This window comes from Xiphophorus hellerii, chromosome 2 (genome assembly GCF_003331165.1).
Source record: "Xiphophorus hellerii strain 12219 chromosome 2, Xiphophorus_hellerii-4.1, whole genome shotgun sequence".
In the NCBI taxonomy this organism is placed as follows: domain Eukaryota; kingdom Metazoa; phylum Chordata; class Actinopteri; order Cyprinodontiformes; family Poeciliidae; genus Xiphophorus; species Xiphophorus hellerii.
Genome location: NC_045673.1, coordinates 17,723,915 through 17,737,752, shown reverse-complemented (window position 1 = coordinate 17,737,752; position 13,838 = coordinate 17,723,915). Strand labels below are relative to the sequence as shown.

The 13,838-nt window shown below is 38.0% G+C and overlaps 1 protein-coding gene across 2 annotated transcripts in view; it reads right to left on the bottom strand.

The window, feature by feature from the left end:
• Positions 1–13,838, bottom strand: part of LOC116734409 (ankyrin repeat and BTB/POZ domain-containing protein BTBD11-B-like) — an 80,960-nt gene that overhangs the window by 22,878 nt on the left and 44,244 nt on the right. For both annotated transcript variants that reach the window (XM_032585792.1, XM_032585785.1), the window contains exon 2: positions 2,096–2,251. In XM_032585792.1, the coding sequence (XP_032441683.1) occupies positions 2,096–2,251 (156 nt within the window). The remainder of the gene's footprint in view (positions 1–2,095; positions 2,252–13,838) is intronic.

Below are 13,838 nucleotides of genomic sequence, written 5' to 3'. Positions count from 1 at the left end.
ATCTACCTTTGCTTATTCAGTTTGTGCAAATCAACTAATAATGTGCAACAATATCAGATGCAGTTTAGCTGGAATGTTAATGACAAATTTGCACAATTTACGTGGCTATCATTTTAAAATATGTTAATGTGACATTTCTGCTGAAGTGAAAATGTGGAAAATACACAGGCGGAAAAATGCAAAAGGAAATTAAACTGAGCCTAAATGCCAGCGCAGAAGACTGTAGAAGATCAAACTTAACCCTGTCGACTCCATTGGTACATTACATTCTTGTTATCATTCTTTTCCTCAATTATTCATTTTGTCTCCACTTGAACTGTGTGACAGCAAATTTGTCTAAGTGGTGGTGTCATCCACCAGCAGCTCCGTAGGCTGCACTTTGTGTTTGCAGAGCCAAATCAACAGAACGGATCTCGGTTTGACCTCATCAATAAATAGGACTGGCAATTTACCCTGTTGCGGCTGCCTCTCCGTCCCGAGAAAAACACACAAAGAGGAATTGGCTCCCTGTTTATTTTCATGATAAATGTTTACCCTGCATATACAGGGAATATTTTCCCAGTCGTTTATAGAAAGAGACCCCACAACCCGATTGCTTCTATCTTATTCATGAGGCGGTCTGTTCCTTCGAAGCTCAAGTGTCACATTTTTAACCTTTCAGTCAGTTTTCTGAAACAACATGTAGAGTTGCATGCTACCTCTGAGAAAACGTCTCAACACATCCAGAGAGCACTCTGATTCAGAAATTACAGTTTATTAATTCAAACTGGAACATTTGTGCATTAAATTGCTTGCAGCACAGATTGCAACTCTGGGTAAAGACTTTCGCTCAAAGCAGAACAGGAAGGAAGAAACTTTCCTCTTGATTTGAACCCTCAGAGTGCTGTCAGCATAGTTTAGTAACTAATAATCTGTAACTTTAGATTTTTAAAGTGATGTACAAACATATTACTATAATCTAAATGTAACTCATAAAGCTTATGCTAATTGATTCATACTGCATAAACATTGCCAGAAAGGATTGTGATGCCAATTATTCTTTGAACAATGGGTACATTGTAAGGCGACAGATATTCAATTTATGTTTGGAGGACTTGTCAAATGTATAAGCCAAACTCATTCATTTTAATGAATGCCTATGATTCATTATAATGGCTGTCACTGCCAATGCAACTCACTCTAATTCCCATCCATTAAAACAGGCTGGGATTAGGCCACTATGATAGAAGACACTATTTAGCCTTTATTAGAAAAATAATTGCATGGTAGTTTGTCATCCCTTCCAAATAGTCATTTTAATATAAAACTGGCAGGGTAGATAATGTGGATATGTAATTTTTAAGACAAAATTTATGGTCCTCTAAATATAATAGAATCTATTGTTTTCAAGGGAGCAAAAAACAATATATTTTTACTTTATTTGCTGCCAAACTGCTCCCACCAAGGTCAGTTTGTGTGAGTTTACTAATCATCTCTGGTCATGAGTTATGGATCATGAACCATGAGAACAAGATCAACTTCTAAGTGAAATTTGCACATTCTTCCTGTTCATGCCTGCTTTGCTCTTACCTGCAGACCAATCTGTCCAAATGTGGAGGTTTAAACTGGATAAAAACCAAGAACATTTGCAGTTACCTGAGAGCTTCAGAACCCATTCTTACAAGACAGGCTTTGGACTTGGCAGCTTTACCAAGACTCAGGTTGCAGCTGGTTGTTTTAGTCAATCACAAAGTTAACGATGATTCCACACAGATGGTGCCGCGACCATTAAAGAAAGGGTTGTCTTGCATTCAGTTTGCTTCGGAAATCATTGGGAAATCAGACTCAGAGTGAAACCAATTGTAGTTGGAAAACCAGTGGACTTTAAACACTGCTTCTGCTTCTTTCTCTAGATTATTTTATTTGCAGCATTATTTCCAAAGTTTCATTCTGATGTCAGGGAAGGTTTGTGTAATTTACTCCACTTGGAAATTGTTAGACTAAAAAAAAAAAAGAAGCGTGATTGCAACCACTTTCTCTAAAGTTAGAGTTTTTATGCCATACCCAGTCATCCTCTATATCTCACAACAAGTCCACAAATAAATCTCAGACTTACTGAGTTCAGAGATGCTGCCCACCCTTGTGGCCAGTAAGCATTGTTCGATGGAGCGCAGCTCAGAATGACTGAAGGAGTTTCCTTCCCCGCACTTCGCCGCTCTCTGCTGTTGCTGCTCCTTGTGAAGAGTCAGGCCCTCAGGAAGGCTGAGCACACCTGAGGGCGCAAAAGGAATAGACTGAGTATTACATCAGTTCAAGCCGTCAGGAAAAATGTAAATATTGCCCCAGGAATCTGCTACAGTGATCCGCAAGTGTGCTCAGGGTTTTCTAAACACATGTAAATCTGATAAGTCTGGTGTGATTTTGTGCTCTAATGCCCCTTGATTCAATCACTTCTGAAATCACATTTCACTGCAAATACAACATCAAATTTCTTCAGGATTGTCCTGGATGTAGCTCCACCCACCTTCCAGTAAAATCTGAAAATCCCTGTCACAGCTCCAGAAAAGCATCCCAACAACATGATGCTGTCACTACCGTGTTTTACCATAAGGGTAATGTTTTCAGGGTGTATTGCAGTCTAAATCTTCTGCCACACACAACATTTGCATATAGGGTTAAAAAGTTTCATTTCAGTCCCATCTGAGCAAAATGACTTCGTTCACGTCATCGCTGTGCCACCTGCATGATTGTCTTGCTGAGCTCTTTTTAGTGTTTGTAGCGTTTCCTCTCATGAAACAGCAAAACCAATCTCTCTTTGTTTATCCTCGTAATCAGTGAGAGAAAAGCAGCTTGGGTTTCACTGTCTCCACTTTCATAATGTGCTATTAAAATAATGGGAATGCTGCCTGTGGCAAACATAGCCTTCTTTATTCAGGTTGTGAGAAAGGACAGAGGCTTATAAAACTGTTTTTCAAAAAAGAAAAGTTGAGACTCACAGTCTAAAATCTAACTAAAAACAAATAAAACAGGAACACATATTCAGTGGAAATTATCGCCTGGACTCATAATGCCGTTTATCAACCCGGCTTTCTGTAAACACTGTTTGTCGCCAATCATGTAAAAAATCACACTGTTAAAACAAAAGATTTTTTATATGTATAATGGGTTATGTGCAGATTTAAGAGTAGGGACGATGACTGTGTTTTGGGCTGCAATCATTTTGTCTTCATTCTTTTAAGTTTTATTGTCATTTTAATCAATGACAGAGTCTACAGCGAAGCAAGACAATGAAAAACGTCATATTTGTGTTAACCCTCTATGGCATGGCGTTGCCCTCAGGCAACAAACCACATATCTGTACCTCACATTGCTCCTTTATTTTATTTTTTGGGGGGCATGATTTTTGACATATTTTTGTCCAAAAAAAAGTTTTTTCATGAATATAGTTTTTGTTTGATTTGTATTTCATTTCTCATAATCAGTGTAGAAAATCTTGGTGTTCTAGACCAATGTTACCCTGAGGCAACAAACCCAAATCTGGTTCCAGGAGGTGTCAGAGTCCGATTTTATGATTGACATGTAATTAGGGACCACCAAGCTCCCAAAGAATGCAGGAAAATATTTTTTCCCCCAAAAAATAAAAAGTCATGCCATAGAGGGTTAAAGTTGTGTTTAAATGAGAAAAAACTAGAGCCTATCCAGCTGCTTCTGGAAGCAATATTGTTTTTTTGTTGAACTTATTTTCAATGTAATCTGAATATAAGAACATTTGAGCTGGTTTAGCAACTACAGAACTTCAGCAACTTGCAGTCATTGACTTAAACGTAAACTCCTTTATACATCAGTGCTTTGCTTTAGATGCATATAGGAGACCAATATGAATTCAACAGAACAATGAAACCAAACACAGCTTTGAAACAACAAGTTACATTTTCAGTGAGTGGACCAGTCGTAGTTCAGATCCCAGAGAGACCTTGAGGCGTTTAATATGGACAAATGGTCACAAACAACATAGGGAAGAAAAGTGAGGCAAAGTTCACCTCTGGAAAAGTCAAGCATTTTAAAATAAATTCTTGTCTCAGTCTGCATTTATCTTGTAAAGTTCCAATTATTTTTCACTATTAATCATAAACTAATGGCAATTGGTTGCATTTACAACACGTGATACGTTAGTATTTCTTTGTGTAATTTCTTTAAAAAATCTTGGTTAAACTTCCTGTAGTTAAATAAAAATCTTCAGATATATTCCTTTTACCCTCGAGCTCTCGACTGTCAACCTCCTTAACCTTGGTTGGTGGGAATAAGAGGCCCGGCTGACAGTGAAGTGGTGATTGCTATCAGGATGGACTAAGGCAAGGTGACTCACTGACTCTCTGCCTCCTAATGCGAGGCTCAGTCTGCCCTCAGGGAGGAGCTGATGGTGCTCCCCCTCTCTGCCTCTGAGAGTATCCTGCTCCTAGTTCCACGAACCTGGACATCTTCCAAGAAATGCATTGTCCTCTGGTTTTCCACTACAATTTAATGGCACAGATCTCTCAGTTGGTTTTACGGTCATAGTGACCCAGTGACAGGTATTAATTTTCCTTCTTATAGTGTGTGAGGATTAAACACCTGATTCTCTTTAAGTGGACCTGCCCTGTTAACCATATGGCAGATACAGTATTCAGGATCACTGAAGGAGAAACACTGGATGATCCCTTCAGGCAACAGACTGTCGCTGGAGAAGAAGTAATGTGTACACAGGAGTTTCCATTAAGATGTCACTGAACGTGCACTTGTCTTATTCTTTAATGGACAGTTGCATATAAAACATGCATTGTCTGTTCAAATTACCAAGTTATTTTCTTTATAAAATATGAAATTGAGGGTTAATGTGGCTTTTTAGTTTACAAAGATAGACGTTCCCATCCACTGACCATAGAAATTGGTGTTATTACAACTTTGGGCTTCATTTAGCATTTTAATATTATTTTTAAGTTGGTCTGATTAAACTACAAACAAAATCAATATATTAAAAAGAATTGGTGTAACATTCAGCTCAAAGTACAGTACAGACCAAAAGTTTGGACACAACTGTGTGTCCAAACTTTTGGTCTGTACTGTACATTTCCACACAAATATGTTGACACATCCCATTTCTGCATGCGAATAAAATTGGTGGTACGCTTCTGTTAATGACTCAAGAGCCCACAATACTCACTGAAATAACTCGATACTGACAAAAAATAATAAGACATTAAAAATGACTGAAAACTAACTGATGAAAATAAGATGTTACTTTTGAATTGTGGTTCAACAGAATCATTAAAAATAAACTAATTAAACAGGCCTGGTCAAAAATGATAGCATGTGTGACTTAATATTTTGTTGTGGAGCCTTTTTGAGGCAATCACCGCAATCAAACAATTTCTGGAACTGTCAATGAGATTTCTGCACCTGTCTACAGGTGTTTGGACTGTCTTACGATTGAAGGGTTCCTTCCCCAGATGGCATGTTTCAGCTCCGTCCATCAGAATCAGTGGCAGAGCCAGAAAATGTTCATGTCAGGGTGGGAACGTTGCTCACTCCCATCAACGTCCACTTTGGAGCACATCCATATATTCCAAATAATTCACTAAAAATAAGATATATTTTCTACAAGCAAATATGCACACTCCTCTATTTATAAATGCATCCTGTCTAAGCTAATCTCATTGCCGACACTATTTGTTTTGAAGAGGAACTGTTTGTTCTGGAGGTCTGCTCTGCTGGGTACAACCTTTGTGTTTTGGATCATTATCCTCTTAGCAGAACCATGACCGGGGGCTGAGACCAAACTTTTTGACACTAGGCAACAGGTTTCTCTCCAGAATGTCTTAACAGATTTGAGATTTCATTGTACTCTGAACACATTCAAGACACCCTGTGCCAGTTGGGTGCAGTCCCAGAACAAAACTAAGTTTCCCATTAAGGTCGCTGCTCCTTTCTTGGTTTGCTTCTTTTCTACTTTTATGAACATAGAGCTGATGTGCTTTGCCAAAAAGCTCCAGTTTAGTCTCAGCTGTCCAAAGGACATTCTCTCAGAAGATTTGTGGCTTGTCCATGTGTATTGTGGCAAATTCCAGGCCAGATTTTCTGGGTTCTTGGTTACCATCAGTATTATCTTTCTCCTCAGTTTGTCATCAATTTTCCTCCTGGAGACACAGCCAGGGAGGTTGGCTTCAGTCCTGTGGACCTTAAACTTCTGAAGAATATGATATGTATACTGTAGCCACAGTAGCATCAGGCTGCTTAGAGACAGTCTAATAGCCTTTACTGTTAGCATCTATTAGCTTGTCTATCATTTTCTTTCTAAACTCCTTGACAACTCTTTCTTTCATCTGCTGATGTTCAGTGTGGTACACACCATGTCACCGTCACCCTTCAAACAGGCAGATCGACAGATTACAAGCTTGAAGATAGAGTATATGTGATTCTAATTGGAGGACAAAACTCTCTATAGTTAAATTTTCTTAAATCTTTTCTAGAGGTACCATCATTTTTGTCCAGCTCTGTTTCATTAATTTAATTTTAAAATGATTCTGCTTCAAAAGCAATGTCTGATTTCCAGTGATTGATTTTCAAAACAATTTTTATTTAGTATTACTTTTGTCCTTTTCAGGTTATTTCAGTGACCATTGAGATGGGGCAAACCAGCATTCTTGTCCACACGTCTAATCATATTCAATAAATTAGAATATATTTCCTGATGAATCTTGTTTGTCAGATTAAAAGCATTTTTTTAAAATAACAACCTTTAAGCAGGTGTTAAACATACTTTTTGTTATCAAGACTATATTTCTGTTTTTAAATATTGTTTTTGTATTGGTGTATTGGCAGGAAATCTTCCTGATTAACAGAAATGAACGTGTTAAAACATCAGTCTTCGTCTAATTAACCTATGTAAAGTGCTTCACTTGGTGTTGGAGTTCCTAAAATAAATCGACTCCATCATAGTCTAATGATGATGGACTATTGCATGGGTCTGTATATGTGGATGTCCTTTAGAAGGTTGCAGAAAAAACACTGCCCTTTCTGCAGGCATCAGCAAGCATCGAAAATTATTCTGGCAAGGATATTTAAGCATCATTCTTGGCAGAAACGGTTAATTTAAATTGGCTGGTTTCCAGGGACAAACTCAGCTTTTAAACAGAAGCCATAAATTTTCAACAGAGTTGAGGAGGAGGTTATTGAAGAAGCTGAATACTGCCCTCCTTTATCATTCTCAAGCTAGTAGTGCTTTTTTCTTTTTTTTTTTTCGGAGGGGGCTATCTGCCTGTCTTAACAACCAAATGTGTCTGATTTTCAACATTTTGGCTCACAAGATGGAGTCTATTCAGCAAAAAAAAAAAAAAGCTTTTATGCAATTTACCGGAAGGATCGAGAGTTGAAAAAAATACTGATCTGGTTGATGCCGGGTTAAACAAATAATTAAAAGATAGATCGAGATCTATAAGGAGTTGTGAAGAGGTAGCTGCAGAGGGAAACATGAACACCATACACTCACACACACATTTTACAAATATATATGTATCCACCTGGATTTACCTAAATATGAGTCACTATCACTTTAAAGCAAAGTGGACCTTACATTTTTTTAATTGCATGGGTTTAACAGTTTTTTTTCAGATAAATATGACAGATATTAGTTTTTCATTTTAGTTTTGTCTTTTATTATCTGTCACCTTCAGTTCTCAAACAATGTAAGTGATTTATGTGAACAAGCAAGAGAAAATGATTGATTGTATTGAAGCTTATGAGGCAGTAGCTGCTTCTCAATTAATTTAATGCACCATCAAACAGTTTTATGATACAGTAAAAGCAGCTAGTTAAGACTAGCAAGCTGCTGGTGGAAGCTCAACGTGGAAACACAAATAATCATTATGTCAAAGCTGATAACTTCAAACTGGAGGTGAGAAATTCGATCTGAATGGTAAATGAATTGTTCATCACTGACCATTTTATCAGCAACTTTCTCAGCATATTATGAACAGACTGAGGCTGGCAATAAGCAAGCGTGGGCAAGGAATCTACAGGATGGGCCAATACTAGGTTTGGAGTGAATCCATATTTAATCCTTAATGCCAAATGCACTGAATGGTACAGAGTGAACGATAAAATGATTGCATACATATCAGAGTGAAATATTAAATAAGAAATAATAAACCTGCATAAATTAACATAATTTTCACATGAGTTTCTATTTATGCTTTATATTTTTCAATTTATGAATGCATTTTGTAACAATACTTTTTCTAATCCACCTTTCAAAGTTGATGCACTTTGGATTTTTACCAGCTTAATTTTTTACAGACAAAATTTTTTTTTTTTGGCTGCACTCAAAGTTGGACATGTTGTCATTTAAATGTTTCTAATCTTTTCTGTGTATTTTTTTGTTTTTGGACACTAATACAGAAAATATCTGTTTTTTGCTCACTTTCAATTTGCATCGACTTACAAAAGAAATGTTCTGTGAGAGCAATCAGTAACTGCATCAAACTGTGGCGCACTCAGCTCCTTCCCACAATGCTGTAATTCAGCATAGTGGGAAGATCATACAGTGACCTTGTATGAAAAAACATTAAGTGGTCCTAAATGCAGCTTTCTCTTATTTCTTCTGGGTCTGTCTGTCAAAGAACAGATGACTGCAGTTTAGATGACTTGTTGAAGGGTTGGCGAAACCAGGAGAGTAGAAACCGTGACCTCAGTGTGGCTCCTACCCTGTATTTAAATCTATTTTAGTTGGACACACAGAGAAGTGAACTTCCCCAAACATAGTTGAACTCTGCAGACGCTCTGGCTTTTGGCTTCATGCAGAGATTAGATGCATGGGCAGGAATTTTGATTTGGCAAACTATGATTAGACTGCATGAGCAGGTGCACCAGAGCGTATCTTTGGGTACATTTCAGAACTGACTTGAGCGCCACATATGAATCAGTCTGAAAATAGAGATAAAATAAAATAGACTGAAAGTTACTTAATCTTAAAAAAAGTACTCTACGCAAGGTGGAAAGCATGTGAGTTGAGCATGCGTTTGATGCCGAAGGAGTTAATCATGTTATTGCTGTTCATGGACCGTAGCAGTGCAACCCACTCCAGGCTCCAGTGCTGTTGTGCCAGGCCAGATGGCTACCATATGCACACCAAGCAAGTGATCATAGAGGGAAACATAGCACTCTGGAAAACAAGAAGCATCGCCTTGACATGATTTAATGAGTTAAAACTCCTTCCATCCACTTTAAAGTTACTTACAACTGTGCGCTAAAGCGTTGGAAAAACATGTTTGAGGAGAAGAAATCCTATGTTTCTTCAAAAAAAGCTTTCTTCTAGCTTGAAGAAAAGCTGGAATAACCCCTACACACTGTAACTCTAAAGAGATACGACTTGAGTTTGGGTTCCTGAGGTGACCACAGTTTGGTCTGAGGTAGCCGCAAGCTTTTAATGGTTTAGCCTTGTTTTATCCGTAAGGATTCAAAGAAGGAGTCCACGAACATGAGCCCTGTGAGAAAATATGTGCACACTTGCATATGTTTGCTCAAATTAAGGACCAGACAGATGAAGAAGGCATGCCAACACCAGATCAAGCACAACCAATTATAGACACAGACACAGATTGCATGTCTTTCTGTTTTCACACTGACTTCCATTCATTTTTCATTCATTTTATAGCCTAACCCTGACCTTTACCCTAAACCTAATCATTACTGCTGCACAGTGTTGTATAGTAACGAAGTAAAAATACTTCACTACTTTACTTAAGTACATTTTGGAGTACTTCATACTTTCCTGGAGTATGAAAATGTTTGATGACTTTCACTTTTACTTCACTATATTTCCGAACTCAATTGCGTACTTTTACTCCGATACATTTTCAATGTGTGGTTTAGTTACTCGTTACAAAAAAGCGAGAGAGAGAAACGAAGTGTTTTGACCCCACCTACTGATTAGCAAGCAGGCTACCGAACAAAGTCGTAGCCTGCTTGCCTGGCTTGTTCATCACCTAAACTTAAGTCACACCTTAGTCCTAAACTCTAACTCAAAATCAGCACTTCTTCTTCTGATGACTGGGCTTTGGGCCCCTAAAAGAGGACATACTCCCCCTTAGTATGTGTTAGAAAAATGGTCCTTACAATGTATCATAAACAAGGCCACACACCCAAACACACGCCCACATGTGCAGACACAGCCCCACACAGTCAAAATCTGCAAACAAGTAAGCGCTTTTGTGCTGCTTACAACACAAAAGTGAGTGTCCAGAGAAGCAGATACGTTGTGATTACTGCTTATTAAAAAGTCTTAATTGCAGTCACTTCATGTCTATTTCAAGTGAGATGTTTGGTGCGGCTCAATACAAACTGAATATTTCCTCTATTGCTCTGTTGAAGTTCCTAACAAGCAGGCCTAAAATAGCCTGCAAAATTTCATCATGTCACGAATCGACAGAAATACAAAGACCTCCTGAAAGGTTCTTAAACAATACTGGCGAATCTGCCTAAAGAATGCAGTGAAAGAGCATCAAACCTTTAATAATCATGATTTTAAAAATCCTCCTGGATTTAAAAGGTTCAATGCTTATAAAGATCACAAAGAGGAGGAATATACAAACTTAAAAGTACAAACACAGGCAAAAATTTAATAAATAAATACAAAAATATAATCAGAGACAGAAAACAAATTCACAGGGCACCAAATCAGAGTCTCATTTATGACCAGTGGAGACCTGGACTCTGCTGGGCTGATTAGTGAAGTGGCTGCAGGTGAGCAGAGGGGCGGTAAATGTCTGCAGCTGGCAGGAAGTAGGTCGAGTGAGCAGCCGTCTTGAAACAGTATGAGAGCTGATCAAGGGAACTCTGAGCTCATCAGACTGAATCAAATCAACCAAATACTGTTTGTGACTGATCAGAATAGATCTGAGCATCCAGACACCACAAACCGATCTGCAGATCGCTGCATCACAGAAGAGTGCAGTAACTTCAAAATAGAGAAGTTTATTTCTTTTTTTTCTTCGCCTACATCCGTCTACACACATTCATTTCCCATTTTGTGCTCCATGATTGAACTATACTGCATTATTTTTGTTGCATGCTGCACAGTTAAGCTAGCATAAGAGACACTTATGACACTTTAAATTCAATATGGCAGAATGAATGTGATGTGCAGCCATTGCTACTGGAAATGCTCCAAAGTGCATTTGAAATAAATAAAACAATAAAAAGATGCGGAGACACACTTGAATGACTTCTGTAAAAGAATTGGGCAATAACTTAGAAAAAAATATACACTAAATATTTCTAATAATTGTAGAATGAAACATAGTTAAAACATAGCTTTAAGAACAGAGATAAAACTATTCATCGATTAAGAAATAAACTGATTCACAAATGTAAAATGTTGCTCATAGTTTGAGCTTTGAAACAAATCAACTTCTGATCCTGTTGGAAGCTGAAAAACTGTTGGGATATTTCATCTGTTGTACTTGTAAGCTGATAAACATTTTTTCAGTTATTACCACAAATATAAAAACAACATTATTGGATTTTCCACTTCTTATTGGTGGTAGAACCCGCATCTAACTCCAGGCGAAACTCCAGTTAATTTTCCAAACTTGAAAGTTCCAGTTTAGAGAGATATTTAGAACATGTCATAAAAACAGCAATCAGCAGATTATTTTTGCGATTAATGAGAAAATGGTTCACCAAGTCTGCAGGGCCTTTCATTTATAAAACCCTGATTTCCTATGAAAAATAGCAAAACCGATTTCTGTCTGTTCAACATGCAGTCGTGTTTGAGGAGTGTTGTAGTGTCATGATAAAGGATGCAAAAAAGTTCATCCCTAATAGTTGCTCTTCCATAGCTAGTCAACCTAGACAATAATTACCACATGAATGAAAAACTGTCATATTTCATGCATTACACCAGTCAGTTTAAGAATATGCTGAAAACTTTGACATTTTCATCAATGAAAGCTTCCTGGATAGAATGTGAAAAGTGGACATGTCCAGGGAAAAGTGGACGTTTGGTCAACTAAGGTCTGGTTCTTTGGATCAGAGATTTTCTGTCCCGTCATCCACACACTGTCTGTAGCGGTGGAAACATTTCTGATCTGCTCACAGTGAGCGCCGGATGCCCCAGAGGTTGCGTTCTCTCTCCTGTGTTATTCTCTCTTTTTACAAACAAATTTGTGATTAATGACCAAAGCTGCACTTTAATTAAATATGCTAATGAAATGGCTCTGGTTGGATTAGTAAAGAAACATGATCCCATAGGCGAAGCTGTTTATTTGTTTTATATAAAGACCCTGGTGACATGGTGCTGTCATAGCAGGCTGGATATGACTGTAGCCAAGACAAAAAAACTAAACAAGACTTTAAAGTGGAGCAATCCTTACTCAATGGCTCACCTATAAAAACCTTTGCGAATTTTAAATACCCAGGTTTCTTTCTGTTCTATGATAACAGAAAGAAATATTTTAAGAAATGCTCTCAGAAACTGTCTTTCAGGAAAACTCAGTGTTCTTGGGACCTGCAAACTGTAGAGTTTGTGTACAAAGTGTTTTTTAACTTTTCATCTCCTTGCCTGACACGGTCACCTGAGTTGTAAACTAAAAACTTCTGAGAATTGCAGGTAAAATAGAGGCCACATCACAAAAAGCTCTATCACAATTTTTTTCTGAAAGAATAAGGAGGACATCAAAGAATATTTTAACACATGGTCGCCATTCTCTGTTTTGCCAATTTGAACCTTTGAGCTCCAGAAGGCAAAATTTTAGATTTAGAAACAAATCCCAAAATTACTACACAAAATGAGGCAATATCAGTAATTCCTCATATTTAGCTTTTATATTGGGTTGACTTTGACCTAATGGGTTTACTTGATGTTCTGTTTCTCTTTCACACTGATCTCAAAATGTTTCAGAATATTCTGTGTCATGACAGATGACATATCAAACACTGAAAAGCGAAGAAATTAAATGGATCTAAAATCTAATAAAGACAGGTCAGCTCGGCTGTGATGTCGAAATCAGGACGAGAGCTAAAAAAGGAAGCAACTGTGAGTAAGTCAAAAGAAAACAGAGATGCAACACTAAACAAGTCAACGACACACAAGCACACACACACACAAAGATGGACATCTTGTGACGGGTGACCGATGCACAACAAGGCCACAACTGAAGTTACACAATCTTGTCCAATCAGAGGGAAAACCAGCCTCCCTGCAGGCTGTGTGCTATTCCACCCCAAGGTGGTAGCTCTTTCTATTATTTCCCTCTTTTCATCTCATTTCTTCTGTCAAGGGTAATAAGTCTGCGTGTAATATCCGTGAGTTGCACACTTCCCGCAGGATGCTTTCAAGAGTACGCCGGCAATCATCAGCAGCAGGGAAAAAATCTGAAGCCACTGAGCCGTAATCTCTCTGCTCATCCTGCGATGCTTCTCAGGGAGCTCTTGGTTGTGTCTGAGGAATAAACTCTACAGTATTTACGTTTTTGGAGCTACCTCCAATAACCTGGGACAGATAATAATAAAAAGTGTCTTTTTGAGGGCTGGAGCAAATCATAGATGTAGTTGCTGCGAATTACCCTGAAAAACACATTAAGGTTCCGAACCTCAGAGAGACGCAGACTTACTGGTGAATGCAACAATGCTCTCAAGTAATTGTTCATTTTGTACTTGAGGCGCTGGGGTAATTAAAGGATATGACTAATTTTATAAAATGAGACTTTCTGCCTGCTGAGAGGCATTTTCCTGAGGGTCATTTTAAAAGGGATGGAATCGTTTTGAGTTGCAAGACAAAGCTTTGAGTAAAACATGCTCCTGGACGTCAGAATTTCACAAATATT